The 25,796-nt window shown below is 41.2% G+C and overlaps 1 protein-coding gene across 1 annotated transcript; it reads left to right on the top strand.

Annotated features, from left to right (window-relative positions):
* The first annotated feature begins 527 nt into the window (after window positions 1–527).
* Window positions 528–25,059, top strand: LOC110951678 (EARP-interacting protein homolog). The gene is given in 5 exon segments (XM_051945500.1): window positions 528–549; window positions 2,458–2,668; window positions 6,626–6,657; window positions 6,660–6,792; window positions 16,394–25,059. Coding segments are annotated over 5 exon segments (573 nt in total). The 3' UTR covers window positions 16,569–25,059.
* The last annotated feature ends 737 nt before the right edge of the window (window positions 25,060–25,796 follow it).

The following is a 25,796-nucleotide window of genomic DNA, read 5'->3' as shown; positions in this document are numbered from 1 at the left end:
CAAAACGGCTACTGTAGTATTTAACATGCAAGGAGAAAATGGAACAAGCTGGAAACATCTGGTATATTTTTACCTTGTAAAGCAGTGGTCCCCAACCTTTTCTGTACCACGGACCGGTTTAATGTCAGACAGTATTTTCACGGCCCAATCTAAAGGTGTAGCAGATAAAAACAAAATAAAATGATAAGATCGGCATTAAAAACTGTGGTATTTTCTCTATAATAATAATAATAATAATAATAATAACAATAATAATGAACGTAAATCCACTGTGTAATCATGTGCAACTTTATTAGCGGCGTCCTCGTAACGTCACACCAACAACAGAACAAGACATGAGCAACATCCTTTCTGCCCCAACACAATGCAACACACTCTGGTCGCTATGGTAACGTTTAAACATACCTTCAAAATAAGACACAACACAAAAACAAAGTGCATGAAAATACTCTCTACTCACAGCAGCACTGAATCAGTGGGAGCCCTGAGCTTGTTTTGCTGCAACGACACGGTCCCATCTTGGGGTTATGGGAGACAATGAAACCCGAAGTGTGCTACTTAGGTCCAGTCTGCGCCGTAATTTTGTTTTGGTTGCTGTCACTGCAGAAAACCCTGCTTCACACAGATAAGATGTCGGAAATGGCAACAGGGTTTTCAGTGCTGTTGTGGCGATCTCGGGGTATTCTGCCATGACTTTAATCCAGAACAACGGCAGAGTTGATGTCTCGAACAGACATTTAAGGCCCCCGTCATTTGCGATCTCCAGCAGTTGATCTTCTTCACACATTAACATGCTGGATTCACCTGGTTTGTTGACAAATGGGTCACGGATCCATTTCTTGGCAGTTCGTGGATCTTTTGTGGTTGGGAAATAGCGCTCGAACTCTTCTGACAGCAAGGACAGGTGTTCGTGCACCAGCTGGGAGAACGAAGGCACAGGCTCAGCCTCTTCCAAAATCCCCGCCAGTGTATGAAACATGTCAAATGCGCCTCTGTTCACACGCCGTCCCCACAAATCCAGTTTGGCTTTAAATGCAGCTACTTTATCTGCCAACTTGAAGACAGTTGTCATTTTCCCTTGAAGTGACAAGTTCAGTTCACTGAGCAGGTTGAATATGTCGCACAAGTAAGCCAGTTTTGCGATCCATTCCTCATCACTAAAGTGTGGTGCCAGCGGTGACTTTTTTCAGAGAGAAATCTCTGCAGCGGCTCTCGTAATTCAAATACTCTGGCCAGCGATCTCCCTCGGGAAATCAGATCAACAGAGAGAATCCGGTCACTTTTCAAAATAAAACATCATTACGACTCGGATAATAAATCAAACAAATTATGTGGAAAAAATAATTTAAAAGAAAAAGGAAATTATTGTTTCTTGCTGTGCGGCCTGGTACCAAATGACCCGGGGGTTGGGGATCACTGTTGTAAAGTCTTCAGGCTTGGTCAGTTGCATTTTATGTGGAAAAATGGTGGAGCAACAACTACTTACAAAGTCACAAATGACCCACCACCTTTAAATATTCTAGAAATCAGAAAGATTTTTTGGTTTATATGTTTAGAGGCACCAGTAAATATGTCCACCTTTAACTTGCTATGTGCTTTTTTTGCAGCTCTGTCTGTTGTTGTGGTGCTTTGTAGGAATCACACAATGGGTTTGTCAGAGCTTTACCACTAAAAACAGTTGCCTGCTGTGTCTGAAAATAAGCTTGATGAGAGCAGAGTTTGTGTGCAATAAAAGCAAACAAGCTAAAAGAGGTTAAATCACTGAGGGGAAGTGATTCATTGTGAAATATAATTACTGGTGCAGCTTTTAGTCACTTTAACACAGTAGTCAGAGTAAGCTCACAAAGAAGGTCCTGTTAATAGTAGCTCACTGCAAGAGAGATGTTAAATTGTTGATATAGACCATTACTATTGCTGAATTTGGCCCTGTAACCATGGCCATATGCAAAGATTAGCTGTGATTGTAAGGTCAGCAGAAACAGCAAATAAAAGAGGCACTAGTGTTTTTTAAGTGCATAATTAGGGAGAGAAGATGTAAAAGTACAGGAGATAAAAAGGAAGTGGAGGTGGCCAGAAAGATGGAAAAAGACACAATGCACAGAGCGTCTTCCTCAGTCGTGCCATTCTGTTAGCCTCACTTTAGCAGGAACTCAAGGCTGTGTAGTTATGAGGCTTGCCTTTATAATTTACCACCGCTGGTGTCGGCTTCTTTATTGAGCCTGGCCTTCGCTGACAGACACGGACACAGAGAAGGCTTTGATTTAGCCTGGGAATGTTCTCGCTTGTGTGGATCCAGTGAATCATTGTCTCTCTCCCATATCTCCTATTGTTGTTCTGTCATAACTACCCCTCTCTCTCTCCCCTGCCTCTTATCATTTCTCTCTACCGTCTTATTCTTATCCCTGTTTCCTAATTCTTTTTCCTCTGTTTCTCCTACTCTCTCTCTCTAATCTCTTTTCTCTTCTCCATCTCTCTCTCTCTCTTTCTTCCTTCTCTCCAGTCAGATCTACTGTATAGAGAATGCTCATGGCCAGCTGGTGCGTGACCTGGACTTCAATCCCAACCGACAGTACTACCTGGCCAGCTGTGGAGACGACTGCAAGGTCAAGTTCTGGGACGTCCGCAACGTCCAAGAGCCAGTCAAGACCCTGGAGGAGCACTCGCACTGGTGGGTGGATCCAGAGGGGTTAGACAGGGGTGGGTTGTGGAGTGGGTTTCCACGTGTTTTGGCTGCATCCTAAGCTGAAGTTTGATATTATTTCTATAGTCATGACATGATTTTCAGAGCTGCTTGGTTCCTAAATTTACTGCACTTTGGCCAAAGGAGACAAAGTTTATAGGCTTTGTTCCCACCAGCTGTAAAAAGAACATTTTCATACACTGAACTCCAGTGGTCAAGCCATGCAGATAGTTTTGGTTCTTCTTGCCCAGGTTTTGAACTGTACTGTAAGGGCACTTATCTGTTTCTTTTTGGGTTTTAGGTTCTTTCTGCAAGTGAAGCTAAGTGTTCATGCCTTTTTCCAGCTGGATTGCATGTAACTTAATCAAACATTTCTCTCTCTCTGACCCCGCTGGTCATTGTGTCAGTGTAGGTTATGTGTTGCAGGTACAGACACAAAGGCTACGCTCTTAAAATCCTGCTGTTAAGAGAAACTGTTATAAAACTATTATCTCGAAGAGGATGGAAGAAAACCTCCAACCTGTGCCTTTACATCGTTCTATTCACAATTAGAACTGCAAAAACTGCTGTTAAGTTCTCCTAAAACATATCAGATCCAACAGTCAAGTTCATCTTGTCAACGGTCCAAACCTTTGGGCATCATGTGTTCCAAACAGTTATTTTCAATTTAGAGACTCTCCATGTCAGTGTAGTGTCCATCATTTAGTTTCAGATTGAATGTGCTGAAGCAAAGAACCTGAAGAAACAAACATGCAAACTATTATGTGGGTCAATATATAATTGAGGGACTTCCGAAGTCCATGGGATATATCTGCATACATTTTTATTAAAAGTAAAAAAAAACTAATGTTTTTATGTTCATTATGATCATGTCTTCACAAATTCTATAATTATTTGTTATGGAAACAGTCACTTATTAATAAGAAATGACTGATATCACTAGAATGTCAACTAAAAAAACGTCCCAATTTAATACCATCAACCTTCTAATTAGCTAAACAATAATAAAATGAGCTGATTCAGAAATAGTTTGGATTGTGTTCTTTTTATTAAATTGAGATAATCAGGACAGATCTTTCATTTTTGGCAATATATCAAATTTTATATGGAAAATAACAAATTAAATCACTTCCCACTAAGTTCCCCGATACAAAAACACCTCTCCAGGAAGTGTGTTATTCCAGATCACATGACCTGCTCCACATGATGTCATTTCCTCCTGAAGAAAAGACTGGTCAGACTCCAAGGCTTTCTGAGTTATTTAATATAAAGCAGTCAACAGGTTTAATACAATATCTTTAGAACTAACTTTGAATTTCAATTTTATTCAGTTGTATATCTAATATTTAGAAGAAAAATGCCATGTAAATGTCTGTAAAATGCCATGTGGTGTTTAGTTATAGGCGGCCATGTTGGTTTTAGGCCTGAAAACAGCTAAAATGTCGACTATGATAGAAAAAGTCCTGTAACTATATATTGTCCCATGTGTTTGTAGAAGAACTTTGGGGAGGAGTCTTCCTTGTTTAAGAATGGCAATGCTCCCATGGACAAGGCCAAGTCCATGAAGAAATGCTTTTCCGGTCAAAGACTTTGAATGGCTGGCAGTCCTAATCACTGGTTGACCTCCTGAGTGCTCTTGTGGCTAAATGGGAGCAAATCCCTGCATCCAGTTTTCACAGTCTTGTGGAAATCTTTCTCAGAAGAACTATTATAGATGCATGCAGTACATTCAGCTATGACATGTGGGTGCAATATTTGAAGGGTTTTTTTTTTAGTTGCTTCTTCTATGTGTTAATTTAGAATTTCAAACCAGAAGAACATAGTCAGAAATATCTGCATTACGGCAAAACTAGTGACGGTTGATAAATTCTGTTATTGTAATTTGGGATTATGTTGGAAGAGATTATTCACGTTATTCAGCAATGGAAGCAGAGGTGCTGGATTTGATCAGTTAAATAAAACAATTTTTTTGTTTCTGCAGAGAAAGAATCAATCTTTGTAATGGTGCTCAGCAGAGCTTTAAGTGGCAAACTTTCCTCCAAGCTTGCATTTAATGTTTTAAAACTCAAGTGTGAACATTTATTGGGGTGATTGTTGTGGTGCTATAGTATTAAATCTTTAACTTTATTGTCGTGCATGTATAAATTGACAGGATATGCCAGTAAACTACTTGAAAATGTCATTTCTTTTTCATTGAATGTGAAAAATAATCCTGTTTCTAGCATAATAGTATTTGCATAATGGATCAAAGGCCCCTTACTTAGCATTGGAGGATAATTCCGACACATTCAGGAACAATAATGATAAACATGATGATAACTCCTTCGCTGCACTGTTGATTGGTTTCTGGTTTTATTAATGGCTTTATCTCCTAACTAATGAAATGCCCTAACTACTCGTGGTGTAATAAAAGGTAGTAATACACTCATTACTAATTAAATAGGCAGCCACTCGTTTTGTCATTAAGGAATGAACCACAGCGGGTCCAACGCAACCCAGTCCTGCTCCGGGTTGTCTTCTGTGGAGCTCCAGGTATCGCTGCGAGCTGAACATAGTGTACTGCAGGTGTGTGTGTGTGTGTGTGTGTAGGTGTGCGTGTGTATGGAAGACACACTCTCGCTCCTGTGTGAGCTGAATAGATGATCAGTGTGTCTGCGAGCAAAACTGGGCTGCTGCTGCAGCACACCAATCCTTACCTGATAAAGGCAGACACACACATACACAATGGAGCATACACAAGCATATGCACACACTTATGTCTTTGTGCGCGCACACACACACACACACACACACACACACACACACACACACACAAAAGAGCAGACGTTATCTCCAAAAGAAAGATAGACGTGGCAAACATATCCATAACTGTAGATAGCTGCAGATGGGATCTCTTCTGATAGGAGATGTGTGTGTGTGTGTGTGTGTGTGTGTGTGTGCTACCACCTAATCTTTGTATTGGAAGGGCTTCTTTTTATCCCTATGTGCAGCTACATGTATTTGTGAATGTTGAAGCATTTCTGTATTGCATATGCGTATTATTCACGTCTGTATGTCCTGTATGTGCACTTATCTTTAGTGTGATGCATGTGTTGTGTGTGTGTGTATGTTGTGCATGCTCATTTTTCGAAGCACAGCCAGGATATGGCCTCAGGGCTGCTGGGGTATTAGGGACTATTTTTAGCAGGGAAGCGGATTAGGGGAGCGCAGGGAACGGCGTGGCCGAGGCTGATTTTCTGTCAACAGCCTTGGTTTATCCCTCAATCCCTCCCTGCGAGGGAACTGGGACCGCACTCTGAGCTGTGCCCCGGGCTGGCAAAGAGAGAGAGACACAGACACAAAAAAGAGAGGGAGAGAGAAAGAGGATGAAAAGAGCAAGACAGGGAGGCAGTGGTTGACAATCAGAAATAGAAAGAGAGCTGGGAAATAGGAGAGGGGGAGAGAAAGAAGTGGATTGAAAACGGAGTGAGACTAGGCAACGAATAAAGCCAGGATCATGGAGTTTATGATAATGATCATCAACTCATGTGAACTAAGCTCAACGTAGACTGCAAGGTAGCAAATCCCCATTACTGGCATCTGAATACACATCCAGATAGGCATATTTGGTTATGAATCCGCTGCTTTTTCTGCATGATTTGTGTGGCACAAGTGGTGTGAAAGAGAGATAGACTCAGGCAGCTTCTCTGCAGGCCTGTGTGTGTTTCTGCATGTGTAGTCTGCTCATACGCAAACAGTCGAGGTATGTGGGTTTAAACCCATGATAGGAATGTCGAAATATTCAGCGACTGTCATTGGTTCTTCACCCACATGGAGCTTTGCTCAGAAGAATGAGGTCCATGTATACAATCATGCACGGATGTTAAAATCACTGCACCTAATCACACTGTTGTTTCATTTTTTCATTGTGAATGAACGACTCGTAATGTGTGTGTTTGGTGCCAGGGTGTGGAGCGTCCGCTACAATCACAGCCATGACAGCTGGTGTTGACAGCCAGCAGTGACAGCCGCCTCATCCTCTCCAACATGGTGTCCATCTCCTCAGAGCCGTTTGGGCACCTGGTGGACGACGAGGAGCTCAGCGAGGGGGAGGACAACCACCAGGAGGACAAGTAAGGGCAGCTCACACTAAACGGAAAACAGAAATTGCTCTCAACAATCTACATTCAGAAACAGGTTCTTTTTTCTTCAAGAGTCTGGTTTGAGCTTTGGTAAAGTGATGGCAGCTTTTTGCTGAGTTATAGGTCAGTTTATTTCTGTAAGGAAATTGTTTCTGTGATTTCATGGTTTCACTATACAGTAACATTTTTCCACATTTTTGTATCTAAATAAATGGACCACTTCAGAATTAATGTGTGACATCAAGAAACATTATCATCAGACAGGTTGGTAGAGCAACCAGCAGTTTTAGGCAAAAATGTGTAAAACCAGTTTTATCTGCCATGTAAATTTAAACACTCCAAATTGTTGGTAGTAGTTCTCTCACACAGGGGAACTGTGTTTGCACAAAGCTACAGCCAGTAAATTGTGTACAAGTTCAATTAGAGAGTCTGTATGTTGGTTACAGTGAACTGTAATGAACCTGGAGGCTCGTTGTACCTTTAAAGGAAACTTCTTTGGTTTATTTCAAACTAGCATCTTCCCCATTGATGTGGCTGTTGTGTTACAATGACTTCTGCTAACTTTTGCACTCTCGACCTCCGTTTGTAGAGATCTGGAAATGAGGAGTCCCAGTAAACAGCCAGTGAACAGCAGCAGATTGTGTCTGTATTTACTTTTGGTCCAACTTGGAGGCAAACGTTTAAATGAATCAATCTTTGGAAAGCTGCAGGGAGCTCATGCTAAGTTGGACTCTCAAAGCCATCCACGAGCTGGCTTTGTCCTCACTTCCTAAAATCTCTACAATGATGGTGAAGAGCGCAAAGTCAGTACAACACTCCAACCACAAAAGCCCCGTTAACTGAAACTACAGCAGGTTGAACTAATCTGGATTCTCTCGTGTTTAACTAAAACCAAACAACCTGAACTTGCTGGTCCCCCAGGTCCAACAACATGAATGTAAGTCATGAAACCAATGACATTTTGATTCTTTATTTATTCTTACTGACCAACCACTGGTGGGAAAATCTGAGCAACACAATGGAGCAACAGCATCTACAGTGACTTAGTGCACATGTCAGAGTGAAGCCTGACCACTATAGTTTGTGGTGTTTTTCAGAGACTCCTCTATATTCACACACTCTGAATATTCTCAAGGAAAATAATTAGAAATTTGCTGGTACAGGACCATCTCCACTTCCAATAATTGATGTTTCAAACATCATCCTTTACCTCCTTATAAACATTAACAGGGATGTGATTTCACTCTTTTAGGTACACATCTCCTGTTCACTTTTAAAATTATAGTTGTTCTTTCTCTGAACATCTAGTAATCGATGACCTCGATCATCTTCACAGTATCGGGGCAGTAAAACTCAGTTCTGATGCTATATTATAATTCAGACGTGTAAAGGCACAGCCAGTCAGCTTTCATCACATCAAATGTGATCAGATCCTTTAAGCATTATACCTTTCTTGTACATTTCTCTAGTGCCTAAGGAGCCTAATGAAGCAAACTGTGAGAAACATGCTCTGTATTTTGAACTGTTTATTTGATAATAGTCCTCCCAAGATTAAAGCCGACTGCCTGAACCTTCACTTTCACATTCTTAGACTCTCAGAATGATAAAAGTAGAGAGGTAAAATATTAAAAATATATTACTGTCAAAAAATTTCAGGAGTGTTTCTCTGTAAGATACAGAGTTGATTTTAAAATAGCGGGGTATCATCTGTAATGGTTACCATCCAGAGCCACTGTCCTCCATCCTTTCTGGTCCCATTCCCCCTCTCATCCATAACTACCAGCTCTTAAACTCAATGACAGACTCTCATCCACAATTATCAACTCTTCTTCCTAATCACCAGCACTCAGCTTTAGTTTTAACCTTTCCACTGCAGTCATTGACCCCTCTTCTACCTGCAGTTCGTGTCCTCTCCACATGTACCTGGACAAAACTCCTCCACTCTGAGATATTTGGGATTATGATTATTTTTAGAAAGCAGACTTTACTTTGAGTTTTTTCTCAACAGGAATATATTCCTTTTGTTTAACTTCTTTGTTCAGTTTGAAGCTGCAGGTGGACAAGACATTAGGGAAAAACAAGCATGAGCTGTGTTGATAAGGTCTCTTATCCCAACAGATGTCTCCATAACGGCTTCATTGCTCCATCACAGATTTCACAAATTCTGAGGAGCCACCCAGAGTCTGTGTTTGCACAGCCATCTACTACGTACAGAACAGATCACCCGAGTAGTAGAATGACAACACTATTATTGAAGGTGACTGTAGATGTCCATGTGTAATAATACATAGGTGTGGCTGCATAATTACACTGTTTGTAGTTAAGTAGCACTCATTAATTTAGGGGCTCCATCTCATTTACTGAGAAAATGATCATTTTAGACTACGTCTCAAAGAGACTTTGATTAAAATGAAGTTGATCTGTCTGTTATCTGAAAGTCTTCAGTTCTGATTTCATTGACTTCCAGTCCCCCAAACAAAGAAATATTCAGTAGAACAATGATAATTATACACAAACATTCTTAACTAATTCTACAAACAAACAATAAACAACAGACAGTGAATCAATGAATGAATAAATGCAGATAAACTAATGAACTGATCGTCACTGGAAGCAGTTGGTAGAAAGGAGATGTATTTAGAATCACTCTGAAATTGGAAAACCAGATGTAATTTGTAAATTCAGCCATTTAGCAGACAGAAAGTGATCCCTACATAGCCTTTAGGAGGGAGAGGGAGACTACTGCAGGATGGGAGCTGTGATGATCTGATGGATGAGTTGGTTCAGGAACGCAGAGACCAGGAGGAACTTTGGCAGGTTTGTGTTGCAAAAAAAAAGTGAGCTGAAGAAAAAAAATACTGAGTCAAAGCTCATAGTTATACAGTAAATATTCACGCTGTTGTAGTGTTAAAGTTAACTTAAGAAGTCAAACTTTAGGTAAAATGTAGAAGAACATCCTAGTTAAAAGTTAAGTTACGGTATTTGTTTCTTTAAGCCGTCATAAAAGAACCCAGTTTTAAACCTTTGTTTTGATGAAGTCATCATGAATTTCTCTGAGCTCGAGACCCGGTTCTCAAGACAGTTGCATTCCAGTGGCTTTCTTTTTATAGAAAGTTTTGGAGCCAAATTCAAATTAGCATCTAACCAATCATGGATGTGTTCCTCCCCAGGAGGTGGTGTAGACCTTCACTGTCCAGGAGAGGTCAGATACCTTTAGGACTCACTCTTTGTTCATTTCTTTCATGTACAAACCCAATGGTTAAATATTTATGATGATGAGGGAGTGATTAAAATGACACCAAACACAATATGTTATTTTCTATGGTTCCTGAGATAATAATGAAAGGTGCAAACATTACATGACAGTAAATTTATAACATAGCTAAAAATATCATAACATCTACATTCAATAATTCCAAAAAATATGACCTAGGAGATATATATTATATATAATATATTATATATATATTATATATATATATATATACACAGTGCCTTGTGAAAAGTATTTGGCCCCCTTGAACTTTTCAACCTTTTGCCACATTTCAGGCTCCAAACATAAAGATATTAAATTTTTAATTTTTTGTCAAGAATCAACAACAATTGGGACACAATTGTGAAGTGGAATGAAATTTATTGGATATTTTATACTTTTTTTAACAAATAAAAAACTGAAAAGTGGGGTGTGCAATATTATTCGGCCCCTTTACTTTCAGTGCAGCAAACTCACTCCAGAAGTTCAGTGAGGATCTCTGAATGATCCAATGTTGTCCTAAATGACTGATGATGATAAATAGAATCCACCTGTGAATAATCAAGTCTCCGTATAAATGCACCTGCTCTGTGATAGTCTCAGGGTTCTGTTTAAAGTGCAGAGAGCATCATGAAGACCAAGGAACACACCAGGCCGGTCCCAGATACTGTTGTGGAGAAGTTTAAAGCCGGATTTGGATACAAAAAGATTTCCCAAGCTTTAAACATCTCAAGGAGCACTGTGCAAGCAATCATATTGAAATGGAAGGAGTATCAGACCACTGCAAATCTACCAAGACCCGGCCGTCCCTCTAAACTTTCACCTGGAACAAGGAGAAGACTGATCAGAGATGCAGCCAAGAGGCCCATGATCACTCTGGATGAACTGCAGAGATCTACAGCTGAGGTGGGAGAGTCTGTCCATAGGACAACAATCAGTCGTACACTGCACAAATCTGGCCTTTATGGAAGAGTGGCAAGAAGAAAGCCATTTCTCAAAGATATCCATAAAATGTCTCGTTTGAAGTTTGCCACAAGCCACCTGGGAGACAGACCAAACATGTGGAAGAAGGTGCTCTGGTCAGATGAAACCAAAATCCAACTTTTTGGCCACAATGCAAAACGATATGTTTGGCGTAAAAGCAACACAGCTCATCACCCTGAACACACCATCCCCACTGTCAAACATGGTGGTGGCAGCCTCATGGTTTGGTCCTGCTTTTCTTCAGCAGGGACAGGGAAGATGGTTAAAATTGATGGGAAGATGAATGGAGCCAAATACAGCACCATTCTGGAAGAAAACCTGTTGGAGTCTGCAAAAGACCTGAGACTGGGACAGAGATTTATCTTCCAACAGGACAATGATCCAAACCATAAAGCCAAATCTACAATGGAATGGTTCACAAATAAACGTATCCAGGTGTTAGAATGGCCAAGTCAAAGTCCAGACCTGAATCCAATCAAGAATCTGTGGGCAGAGCTGAAGACTGCTGTTCACAAACGCTCTCCATCCAACCTCACTGAGCTCGAGCTGTTTTGCAAGGAAGAATGGGCAAGAATTTCAGTCTCTGGATGTGCAAAACCGATAGAGACATACCCCAAGAGACTTGCAGCTGTAATTGCAGCAAAAGGTGGCGCTACAAAGTATTAATGCAAGGGGGCTGAATAATATTGCACGCCCCACTTTTCAGGTTTTTATTTGTTAAAAAAGTTTAAAATATCCAATAAATTTCGTTCCACTTCACGATTGTGTCCCAATCGTTGTTGATTTTTGACAAAAAATTAAAATTTTATATCTTTATGTTTGAAGCCTGAAATGTGGCGAAAGGTTGAAAAGTTCAAGGGGGCCGAATACTTTCACAAGGCACTGTATATATATATACATATATATATATATATATATATATATATGCTTAGATTAAACAATCTTTTTCTACATTTTTGGTTGTGGTCTGTGACAGCCAGAAGGAGGTGTTGGTGTCTTGTTTGTTCATCTCCACAAACACTTCAGATTCCATGTGTTCTTCTTCTATTCTGGTCCTGATCAACCTGAGTCCAGATCATCACTCCAGTGAGGCTGCATTTCCTCAATGTTGTGATTTAAAGTGTTCAGTTCATTCTGGCATACCAAGTTCCCAGTGTGAGGTAGTGAGATCAGAAGGTCTCCATGAGAAATGCCAATCCTCTCATCCAGAGGGGTGGTTTTCCTCACAGTTGACACTTTATGACCCTGATTAGATTCTAGTGGAGATAGGACGCATCCTGCTGTCTCAAAGAGAGCTGTGTGTGGTCCTTTAGTAGTAAATAAATGATCAGCAGATGTTCCAATTGGATTTGAGTTTTGGGTTACCTGTCTGCTGAAATGGTTTCTTACCAGATTTACAGTTTTGGGAAAAGATTTCTGGATTCTCTGTGTGTCTCTGAAATGTTTTGCTCCTCAGTCGCTACACATGGATGCATCCACAAGGAAGTAAAAGCAAGGCTGAACAGGTCATTTTAGCTACTGGTAGCCTGCCTGGACAAAGAACTGATTTCAACAATATTTTACAGCTGGTTCTTCAACGTCTGTGTTTGTTTCACATCCTTCAAAGAAAGGAGTCTGACTAGTGTAGTGATGAGAAATAGCCATCTTATTTTTAATAATTAGAATTTTTACCAAACACACAAACACAGATACCATTGGTTTACTGTGCATTCAAGGGAAAACACTGTATCTGGATCTCAGGACCATGAGAAAAAAGATCTTAAAGTTATGGGAAAATATAATTCGATGATGAGGTACAGAAGACTAGTGGGACCGGAAACTTACGTAAGAATCATCAGATTTTTAACATTTTTTCCTCAAAATCAAAGTAATGCGTTGATCGTAGTCAAAACATCCGTTGATCCACTGCAGAAAAGTAACTTTAATAGTTACTTCAATACACAAAATTTTACAAAATATAAGCAAATATTGACAACCGAATTTGCAGTATAACTTGTCATATACACATAAGACAGTAATGAAAACGCTTTAGGAATCATCAGGTTTGAAAGGTTTCTTCATATTGAAATAATTCAGTGATCGTCGTTGGAACATCCAGCTGTAAACAGTAAAAAAAAGAACTGTTGGTTCAACATAGTTTACTTCCTAAAATGAAGAAAATGTCCAGATCTCATGTTGCAGTCGAGGGCAGCTCACTGTGTCCATGGCAACATTACATCGTGTGTTTCTTGTAAAAGTTAATATCTGTTCACAAAAGTGAAGACTCTGTCATGACCTTTTCCAAAATGTTTTGTTGGAGAAAAAAACGCCAACACTGAGCTCGTATTCATTACACTGAGTCAGGAAGTTCCCGGTCCTCCGAGCTAGCATTAAGTACCTGAACCTTTTTTAACAGTTATGAGATCTTTACATGTAGTTATGACAGTTACAGATATGAGATCATCTCTTCATGTTGTTTTTTTCTTATACCCTTCCATAGTATACTGATAAAAATGCTTTTTAATTTCAAATGTTTTAGTACATGTGTGAAAAATCCTTATCATCCATTAATCACTAGACATGTCACATCCTTTGCTTTTTATGGAACACAGAGATGAGTATTTGGTATTCAAATAAAACACAACTACTCGATATACCTCTTTATACAATATTCTTAGATTAAAAAAATGGATTTAAATCTTTGTTTGAACTACCCATCCAGCACTGGCTCTATCAGATTATTCTGCTAAACTGCTTTCCAGCAACCAACTAAATCCACTTTGAGCATAAGGCTGCTAAATGTTGCCCTGCCGTATGATGTATGACAGTTAAACTCTTCAATGACATAATGACATGATGAAAAACCTTGCAATCCTTTAGACCCGGACCAAGCCAGTAAGCGTGAGCATCAGTCAAGTGCTCTCACATGTGCCTTCCTGTTCCTCTCCTCCCCAATGAATCTATACGAGCGATGCACTTAAGAGTGATTTTATTTTAGACTGCAGCCCGGAGGGAGTAGCTCCTGTCAGTGTGAAACATTTAATGTGTAAAATAAATCCAAATATGTATGTCAGAGTTCCCTCTCAGGACTACTTACAGCAGTGGGTTTGGGAGGGATTTTGGATGGCAATAATGCTAGATCATAATTCTAAAATTTTATTTATTGTCACGTTGTTGCAGCAGTGGGAGAAATGTCCCAGCACTGGGGACCACAGTGTTTCTCTACTGAAAACAGGAAGAGGTTTCACTTTCAACAAAAACAGTTATTTCCACAGCAATACACACACTTTTTTAATTGTTTGGCAATAATAATGAATTCTTGAAGTGTGATGCTTCAATTTAGCTGTCATATGTTGAAATCTGAAATCTTGGTCAGGTGTGTGGAGGCGTGATTTAAAGTTCTCTGTCAAAGAATGTTTCTTTCTATAAAGTACTTCTGTAATTTTGCATGTCAACATTGGAGTTGAACAGTATTAAGACCTTTGAGGAAAGCCTCTCTGAAGTTTTGTGTCTTTACCACTATTCAAATGATATCTGCTATCTTGTTCTCTGATATGACAGCTGGATTGTCGTCCCATTTTACCCGACCATTAACACTTGAACCCTCTGACACACACACCGATCAGGCATAACATTATGACCGCCTGCCTGATATTGTGTTGGTCTCCCTTTTGCTGCCAAAACAGCCCTGATCCATTGAGGCATGGACTCCACTAGACCCCTGAAGGTGTGCTGTGGTATCAGACACCAAGATGTTAGCAGCAGATCCTTGAAGTTGCAAGGTGGGGCCTCCATGAATCGGACTTGTTTGTCCAGCACATCCCACAGATGCTCTATCGGATTGAGATCTGGGGAACTTGGAGGCCAAGTCAACACCTCAAACTTGGTGTTGTGCTCCTCAAACCATTCCTGATCCATTTTTGCTTTGTGGTACGGTGCATTGTCCTGCTGAAAGAGGCCACAGCCATCAGGGAATACCGTTTCCATGGAAGGATGTACATAGTCTGCAACAACGCTTAGGTAGTACATGTCAAAGTAACATCCACATGGACAGAGGACCCAAGGTTTCCCAGCAGACCATTGTCCAAAGCATCACACTGCCTTCACCAGCTGGCCTTCTTCACATAGTGCATCCTGGTGTCATGTGTTCCCCAGCTAAGCAACGCACCCAGCCATCCACATGATGTAAAAGAAAACGTGGTTCATCAGACCAGGACACCTTTTTCGTTGTTCTATGGTCCAGTTCTGCTGCTCACATGCCCATTGTTGGTGCTTTGGTGGTGCACAGGGGTCGGCATGGACACCCTGACTGATCTGAGGCTATGCAGCTCCATATACAACAAGCTGATGCTCTGTGTATTCTGACACCTTCCTATCAGATCCAGCATTAACTTCTTCAGTAATCTGAGCAACAGCAGCTCGTCTGTTAGTTCAGACCACACGGCCTTCTTTCCCCATGTACATCAGTAACGCTTGGCCACCCATGACCCTGTCTCTGGTTCACCGCTGGTCCTTCTTTGGACCACTTTTGAGAGATTCTGACCACTGCAGACTAGGAACTCCTCACATGAGCTGCAGTTCTGAAGATGCTCTGACCCAGTTGTCTAGGCCGGTCCTTGTCAAACTCTCTCAAATCGTTATATTTGCCCATTTTTCCTGCCTTTAACATCAACTTTACAGACAGAATGTTCACTTGCTGCCTGATATATCCAACCCATTAACAAGTGTCATGATGAAGAGATAATCAGTGTGACTCACTTCACCTGTCAGTGGTTCTAATGTTATTCCTGATGGGTGAATATAAACCACAGCATGTGATACCATCCAGTACAGTATGTTGGAAAAGTATTTCAGTCACATCAGTTCATTCTCTGTTTTCATGATTTAGTATGCAGTAAAAACAAGACAGAATCAGCCATAGCATTAAATTATTTAACTTTAATTAAATGTAACCAGTCTGATAAATGCAGGACCTCTATCTAGTGGAGGTTGAATATAATCAACTTCAACTTCAGCTTTATTGTCATTCAGCAATGTACGTAGTAAACAGTTAAACAAAATGATGTTTCTCACATCCATTCACAGTGCAGAAATGAGGGTAATGCTATAAAAAGTTAAGAATAAACATAAGGTAAAATCAAATATAAGATCATTTAAAAAAAGACTAAGCTAGATAAAAGAGCAAAACAAAAGCACAATCATACCTGCTACTGGGGTGATAATGGGTGAGATTAATGTGACTGCAGTTTTTGGTTTGGGGGTGATGGGTGCCAGGACTACATGAGTTGTAGCTGCAGAGTGTTCTATATTAATGTAGGTTAGCAAACTGTGACACCCGTCCATAGCTCACCGCCTCACATTATGTGTGTGATCCAGGAGTAAGGAGCCCCTGAAGGACAGCGTGGTGTCCACCTATGAGGAACATGAGGACAGCGTGTACGCAGCAGAGTGGTCTTCAGCCGACCCATGGCTCTTTGCCTCGCTCAGCTACGACGGACGCCTCGTCATCAACAGGGTACCCCGGGCCCTCAAGTACCGCATCCTGCTGTGAGAGGGAGGGACAGGTGTGTGTGCAGTAAGAGTGTGTGAAAACACTAAAGACTCTGCAAACTGCATATGAAGGCAGCAACAAGACTGTGTGTGCGTGTGCGTGCGTGCGTGTGTGTGTGTGTCGTTTCATTGTACTGATGTTTATGTTCTACTGACCGCTGTAACATCATCTGTGTTGCTTAACAGCATTAAAGTAAAACCATAACTTCTGGATGAAAGCTTGAAATGTGCTGCTTAAATGTGAGCGATAACCTCATAAGGAACACGAGGAATATCCTTTTCTTTCCTGTGGCGTTATTCCATGAAGGCGACGGTGTGAAAGCATTCTGAACACTCATATTCTATCATTCTCACTTATGCTGCATTATGTTGGTTATTATTGTTGCTTCATTACTAGTAACAGCACGTGTACTCCAGTCATTAATATTCATTTTAGAACCGTGTTGATTTTGTCAAAAATCAAGAAAAATACATGTTGACAACCAATTTTTTTACATAAAAAAACTACAACTTAGCAGACATGAATATTTCAAGACAGGAGCTATAACACAATGGTATTACTTTCATCTACGAATAAAAACTAAACAATAATGTTGATCAAATTATCCCTCAAAATATTTCTCCTGCAGTAGATTTATCACTCTGACCTGTTAAGTAATGTTACTCATCGACAGACTTTTAAGCTGAACTCATCTACAGATGACAATACGAAGCAGCAACAAAGCTGCAGAGACAAACTTCCAACACTCACACAGCACCAGACATGCATACAAAGGTGAGCTGATGTTGATGTAGTACAGGTGATGTGAATGTAGACATATTTTCAGTCACACATCTTTCATGTTGTCTGAAGGAATGAGTCAGTTCCAGACTTCCATCTAAAGCTTAAACCAATAATACTGGATAAATGCATTCATGTTTTCCAATCAAGCAGTGTCTCTTCTCAAGCTAAACAAGTTAACCAGTGAATCATCTGTCAAACAAGCTGCTGCTCTTCAGCACAGAGAACATGGAGTCATGGTTATGCTGCTGCTAATGCTAGGTGAGCGAAATGGATAGAGAGAGGACAACCGCCTTTAACTGTTCTGTTTAGCTCCTGTATGTTGTTCTCTAATAGGAATGACAGTTATTTGTGTGCAGACGGTGAGAAATGAACTACTGTGTGTCCAGGAACACTTGGTCACCTCTGTTTTATTCTAGAAGATGCATTTTCTTCCAAATTAACTCATGGACAAATGCATATTCTGTGTATTTCCCATTTACAGCATATCCAGGATCAATTATGTTCCATATTTGTTTATTCTCATTGAATTTCAAAGGCTTTTGAATCCATTTATTATGTTTTTTTTTTTTTAACTTCAATTTGGAAATGAAAACGTTAACTGAATTTGCTGAGGAAAGTCTGAGCAGTGCCCAGCCGAGTGACGTGGACACTGAGCCATGAGAATAGATCTTTAACCACGGAGAAAATACCCAACGACTGCTAGAGCTGTGGCATAGAGCGCTCAGATGAGGCTAAATTATTACTGACTAAAAAGGTTTTAGTTGTTGGAACTAAAGCTAATTAAAAACTATTTAGCCGGATAAATTTCCATCCAATTATATTCTGCTTTTTGCTCTGTTTTTGGTCTCAACCTACTTTACTGGGTATTTAGCTACCAAGCGCCCCAGTGTATTCACCAGCTGTTACTTTGGGTGTCCCAGTAGTTCAACTGGTTGAGCAGGCGACCCATAAACAGAGGCTATGGTCCCTGTTGCAGTGATCATGGGTTCGTGGCCTTTTGCTGCAAGTCCTCCCTCCACTCTTCTCTCTCCTGTCCGATATAAATACAGCCTAAAAGGCAAAAATAAATTAAAAAATGACATGTTGACAGTGGGAAGAATGAACCAAAACTTGTAATTTCTATGTGGTGAAACCAAAACTGTGAGTTTACGTGTGTTAAAATAGCCGAGAGCTGAGAGCATCTGCGGAGTTTGGTGATATGTAATTTCATTAAAATCAGCTAATGTATTGCATGATCCATTGCTCACATAAAATACTGATTGGAACAGATTTTAGTCTATAAAATGCTAAGTCCCTGGCAGCTGTGTGTGTTTGTCTTTGTCTTGATTTAGTTTTGCTTCGATAACTAACGCATCTGTTCCCAAAACTATTGCTGGTTTTCAGTCTATTGATTATGAATTGACTAATAATTTTACTTTGGCTACACCAAAGTCCAGATGTTACACGAAGAAACAACTAAAATGAGAGAGGTCATTTGATTAATTGGGGAATGTGACACACATCTGTCAACTTTTTGGTGTTCTTTCATCGTGATGTAACCTTTATTAAGACTGGATTTGTACTGACCAGATGGAATCACAAAGGAACTACCTTCCTGCTGTGGATTTTCACTTCCTCCACCATCACACACACACACACACACACACACACACACACACACACACACACACACACACACACACACACACACACACACACACACACACACACACACACACACACACACACACACACACACACCCGGCTCTTCACTCCTCGCTCTCCTGTCGTCCTCATGCCCGCTTCCTCCCCTCCCAGTCTCTACTGTGTGTGTTGAGGCTGGTCGAAAGTGACATTCTGAGCCTCTGACAGGCCTTTTAATTGCAGCTTGACTCTATGGATCTCACAGACACACACACACACACACACACACACACACAATAGTGGCAAGGGAGGGGCATGGGCACTTCATTAGCTATGCCAGTCGGGGCAGGCAGCGCTGCGGCTGAATACAGAATATATTCGTCTGTCTAATCAGAGAAGCTGCTCACACACACACGTACACACACTCGCAGAGGGCCCTTGTTACCCTACAGTCAATTATTGAGAGGACGGATCAGGGTGGAGATATATAGGGATAGTGAGCGCTGAAAAGGTAATCGCTGAATCCTGCCCATCTGGAAACTTGTAATGCTTGTCACAGCCTCGCACACATGCAGCGCTCTTTGTCATATCTCTACTTTCTTCTATCAGCGTATGAAAACATGTGAGGCTGACTAGCATGCATGCAGGGGTCTCATGTGGGATAGAATACGTGTCAGCAGCATATGTATCCGTGTTCTATAAGAAGACTGTAATACCAGATGAATGCTTGAGGTGGAAAAGTGGAGAAAGATATTTCTCCATCCAGCAGCTGATATGAAGGCAGCTTTGTGACCAATCAGGAAGAGTGTTGGAGTCAGTGAAGTCACCTTTTTAGCATGCCTGAAAGGTTTTTCTGAACAAATTACATTAACTATGATGCATCGATCGTTAGTGTGGAGATCTGGATACATTATTGCTGATGGTGTGAAGACCCAGAATACTCTGTTCTGCTGCTTTATCCGCCCCCGCTGGTCGACGACACATAATGTACACGGGTGGATGAATTAAGAAACAAAAGCCGGCATTTCTGTCATACAAAAACACGGATTAGATAAATTAGTAATTGTTTAAAGTTTGTGTCATTTACAGAACTCGCCTTTTATGGTGGAGAGCAACTTCTCAGAAAAACACTGTGATCTCATGCAGCTTAGCACATGCAGGAACATGCATTTTACAGGTAAAAACCCAAAGATATCAAAGCAGTTTGACATTATTGCAAACCAGAGTACACCAATATACCACAGCATAAACAAAACATGCACTACCAATCAAAAATTTGGGGTCACCCAGAGAATTCCGTGTTTTCCATGAAAACTCCCACTTTTATCCATGCGCTAACATAACTGCACAAGGGTTTTCTAATCATCAATGAGCCTTTCAGCACCATTAGCTAACACAATGTAGCATTAGAACACAGGAGTGATGGTTGCTGGAAATGTTCCTCTGTACCCCTATGGAGATATTCCATTAAAAATCAGTCGTTTACCACATTAACAATGTCTACACTGGATGTATCATTCATTTAATGTTATCTTCATTGGAAAAACTGCTTTTCTTTCAACAATAAGGACATTTCTAAGTGACCCCAAACTTCTGAATGGTAGTGTAAATACACGAATTAATCCCGCGAACATTAAATTCATAAAAGACTCATTGTTGTCAATAATTTACATAAAATACAAACCTGTTGTACTTTCATTTGTATGAGTTTTCATAACTCATGATAGAAAGGACAGCAGAGAATAAGTGAATTTAATTTTCTGCCTCATTAAGCTCAGAATCGTTCCAGATCCTCTCATCTTCATCCACCCCACACCTTTTGGTTTAAGATATGAAGGCAACAGACCACATCTTATCTGAACAAGTGTCCATTATTTTTAACATTTCCATAAGGCTTAGGAAGTCAAATTTTGCCGTAATCTTGCCTGTTTTAGATGTATTTTCATGAGTTTTTTGGGCAAATCAATGACAAAGGAGAGACTGTAAAACACAGGGGGGAGGTGGGCTGGAGCCTATCTCAGCTGAAGCTGACTCGGGCGAAGGCAGGGGACACCCTGGACAGGTCGCCAGTCTGTCGCAGGGCTACATATACAGACAGACAATCTCACTCACATTCACACCTATGGGCAATTTAGAGTAACCAATTAACCTCAGCATGTTTTTGGACTGTGGGAGGAAGCCGGAGTACCCGGAGAAAACCCACGCATGCACAGGAGAACATGCAAACTCCATGCAGAAAGATCCCGGGCCCATGCCGGGATTTGAACTGGGGATCTTCTTGCTGCAAGGCAGAAGTGCTGACCACTATACCCATGTGCAGCCCTGGATACCAGATCACGTGACCTAAATATGTAGCGGGCGGCGGGAATTGATGGGACTCAGAAACACCCCCACAATTTAATCAGTTGTTCCTTGGATCATTTCTGATGGATAAGTCCTGGAAAGTCCACAGCGATGGATTTGTAGTAGGATCACAATCGTGATCGTCAGCAGAGAGTTGATGTAGTGTTCACTTGTTGTCATGGTTGCAGTGATGTTGTGCCGCTATCCTTCAATGATACAGAAATCTTTAACAAATTCATGGATACAGACTATAAGCTGCATCACTGCCAAAATCTAATCACTTGGTCCTTGTGTCATTTCTGACCTTCCCTGAAAGTTTCATCCAAATCCGTTTGTTTTTGAGTAATGCTGCTGACAGACGGAATAACAGAAAGACAAACCTACGCCGATCGTCACGAAACTCCAACATAATTACCTCTGCCACGTTCCTTGCTGGAGTAATAATGTTGAACTGGTTCAAAAGTCATAACAGTGAACACATCTAGAATGGCTAGAGCCTAACACTGCAGAAATGTTTGATGCAGCTCACTTTCCTCACAGCCAGATAAAGCTTTTACACCCACCTGAGAACACGTCTATGTACCTACACCGACTGTGGCCATGCCTCACACACATTACACATACACATGTGGTTCAACACATTGCTAATAGTTGCATATAGCTGGAGCTCCATATAAAAGGAGATTTAGCTAACAGTAATCATGGGTCAGTGGTTGAACACGTCACACCTCCTCAGAGATCTACTGCTGCAGTGTGGCGTAACTGCGGGTCACATGACTCGGGCACTGTATGTGCCAACCAGTCACGCTTCCTCGGGTCGTGACCCTCTTGACCTAGAATGAGAGATGACAGTGTTGTTGTGGCTGCCGGCAGCCTCACGCTAGTTAGTGCACTCGCTTGGGAAGGCTCCTCATGAAACGGAGAAACTGAGTGAAATATTTATGTGGCTGGGAAACAGAGCGGTGTTTTCTTAAGCAAGGAGACGTATTACTGGACTGTGCTTGTTGAGGCACTGTGGAAAACTGATGGAGGCATTTGCATCTCATCTTCGACTCTAAAATGAGATTTATGAGGAAAATTCCACGGAGACAAAATGTATAAAAGTGATCATCTTACAGCTCTACGGGCATGGCTGTCTGCGTGTATTTATTCTGATCATTGTGTCTCTCTGTAAACCACTGATGCTGGCAGCTGGTTCAAATATTGCTTTACTTTTTACCACACGTCAGAAAATCACATCTTCCACAGGAAATGTAGTACACTTCTAAAACACAAGTGTTTGTGTAACGTCTGGAATGGAGGTAATTGTACCTGAGGGTCACCCGGGTGTCGTCCTCAAAGGGTGGAGGCGGAATTGGATTCAGCTGCTGCGAAAATGAAATAAAAAAATTAGATTTCATTTAATTATTTATTCATGTCAGCAATGCAATATGGAGCCACCTGGGGTGTTGGTGTGTTTGTGTGTGTGTGAGGGGAGGTTTCAGGTGATTATTACCTTGGAGAGTTTGACTCATTTGCATGGAGGAGAATTTATATAACCCCTTGAAATGAACATTATGCACAAACACGTTAGTCTCTGTAGGAAGAGGGGAGTGAAAGACAAAGAAGAGAAAGAATGAGTGATTGCAGGAGTAGGGGGACTTCAGAGGGGTGTTGAAAGCACCCATGGGAGAGCAGAGCATGGCCATGAAGTGTCTGTTCAGGACTGAGCAGGAGAAGAGGGAAGTCAGGCCAAGTGTTCATGGTCCTCCAGAGGGTTCATGGTGAGCTTAACCTTTTAGTCCCTGAGCCGTTTTTGAGGCACCTCCACAGCCCCGGCCGGCGGGGGCTGTAGGGACTAAGGGGTTAATGACTTCCAGGATCATGCGTTTATGTAGCCATTCCTGTGTTGTTGTTTTTTTTTAAAATTCTAAGCTGGAAGCAAGTCGGGACTTGAACGTGAACCTTTGTTTAGTCAAGAAGCTGCCAGCATTGGCCAGACAACGTGCATCCAAAGACAAGATTTCCAGTGCTAAAAGACTGTGGAGAACTAAAAATAAACAGAGCATTTGAAACGTGCAGGGATTTACTGTAGAAGCGGCTAGGCCCGGCAAGAAAATGTGTTCAGTGTTAACCTACTTGCTCTGGAGCTCTAGTGTGCTCTTTGTGAGCGTATTCTCAGACTCTGGAAACCCCGATGAAACACGGTCCCATCACTTTTGATGTTAGCTCGGAGCATGCAAGGATAGCTACTTAACACTGACAACCACCCTGTAGTCGGGGAAAAGCTCCTGTGTGCCGTAAGCTACTTATTTACCGTCCTATCGCTTCTGCAGAAGATAAACTGCTTTGGAACGGGGTGAACAGAGACCATTAAGCCATCGTTGAAATTACAGAAGGAGTCTATATCTGTATTTAGGGTGTGTTTGTAAGGAAACCCTCGCCGTCCAGTATGGCTGATTGATTTGCATATGTTCTCTCCATGCTGCACTTTAAATCTCTCTGGACCAGAGTAGAACACATGCTAGCGCTTACAGATTATCGAATGTCTAACAAAGGCCGCTCTAAAAGGCTAGAACGCTCTTTCCTCTGGCTTGTCCTCCCGTTTTTTTCCAGCCTGCTATTAGAAGCACTCATTGGCAGAACAGTGGCCTTGGAGCTTGATACGTTCCGCTTTGTCTCGCTGACCGACCTTCCTTTCTTCTGGAGTGAAAGCTACCACAGTGGACGAGGTGCGATCCAGCTCTCTTCTCCCTCCTCATTGTTCTTCAATTACCGTACCGGCACGTGGAGTGGATCCTGCGTTATTTATGGGCCCTTGCTACCACAACGCACATATAATTACCTCTCAAAAGCTGTAATTGTGCTCATTTCTCATGTCCGGTGCAGACATCCACTCCCATGCCCTCGTGGCGTCTCCATGGAGATTGAGAGCCAATAGCTGGTGAAGGACATCACAGGCCATAGGTTGGGAGTTGGATTGCAGGATGTGTGTGTGTGTGTGTGTGTGTGTGTGTGTGTGTGTGTGTGTGCCGCAGACAGTGGAATTCCGATACAGCTCCTTGAACATGCATTTCAACAGAGGTGCTTATGTTCCTTTCACTCTGATCTTACAGTTATGGACTTTATAGGTGTAGCTCTGAAAAGTTAATTAAAATGTTTCCTGTGTCACTTTGACTTTAATACATTGCTCCCAAAAATTTCATTTGTTGAAGTACAGTCATGATATCTCAGAGATTTTTCTTTTCTTTCTTTCTGTCTTTTTTTTTTCTTCCCGGAACCGAGTGAAAATGCATCCAGCATCATCCTCCTGCTTCCCTTTGTGACTCCAGCGTTGGATGTGAGGCGGATTGACTAATGATTGAAGTGACTGCTGAGTCCGTCACCAGCATCCTGGCAATACAGAGTGACAGTTTGTATGTGTTTGATCAATGGTGCATAGCTCGGGGACAGAGCGGGAGCAGGGGCTGTGGCAACTCTCAAACCTCTTTGTCAATCAAACGGCCCACGAACGGCACCCCATGAAATCCATTAAAACCAATTTAGCCAGAACTGCACAGCTCAGAGCTCCATGAACGCTCAACCCGTGGTGAATTAATGATGGATTTTCAAAACTTTGGTGGTTTGAGTTGATTGCTGAGTATTATTTCCAGGACCTGGTGTGTCATTCATTATTATGTGTTGCAAAGGGCTCTCAGTGAGGGACCATTTAGCATAGGTTCTATCTGCTCTGACCTGCCATTAAAACCTGTCTTTTTTGAAATTCTTGTTTTTTTTCTCTTCTTGGCTCTCACAAGATAATTCTATTATTGGTGCAAATTAGAGAATCATCTGAATGATGGACAAAATTTCCAGTGATTTCCTCCGACCGTTCTTATTGATTTATCACTCTGTTTGAACTTGAAGTGAAGATACTTTTCCATCACTCAGAGAATTTTACAGCCATATTTAAACTTTCCTCACAAATGTTTTGTGTCCTAATCTAGAAATACATCTGCATTATTCTAGATACCATCAGTCAAGCACTTGTCTTCGTCTTCTGTCCTGGGATTGGTTTTATGGCACTTTATTAGGTTTTGATATTTTTAGTTAGACTTGTAAAGATGTGGCCTCTTTCTGCTCTGACGTTTTAAATATAAGGATCCTGCTGGATGAGTGAGACCATCTCAGGACCCGGTCAGTTGCTGACATTACCTTCATTTTCCCACTGAAAGCAGTTTTTGTGTTTAAAACACTAGATCTGACGTCTAAAGCAGTTAATAATATGTAATTCTGCTTTAGACAGTCATCTCTGAGTTGATCATCACAATTGTTTCTTCCAGTTTGTGTAAAGTTAAGTTTTTCATTTTGACTGGACAGTAAAGCAGCTTAAATACAACATTAAAACCACTGACAGCTGAAGTGATTGACATTGACCATCTGATTATAAATCCGGGGTCCTGACTTTCATGTGGATGCTACTTTTACTCGTACCAAACACCCCTGCACAGCAAACACACT

Source organism: Acanthochromis polyacanthus, chromosome 1 (assembly GCF_021347895.1).
Source record: "Acanthochromis polyacanthus isolate Apoly-LR-REF ecotype Palm Island chromosome 1, KAUST_Apoly_ChrSc, whole genome shotgun sequence".
NCBI classification, from domain to species: domain Eukaryota; kingdom Metazoa; phylum Chordata; class Actinopteri; family Pomacentridae; genus Acanthochromis; species Acanthochromis polyacanthus.
This window is presented reverse-complemented; position numbering and strand designations above follow the sequence as displayed.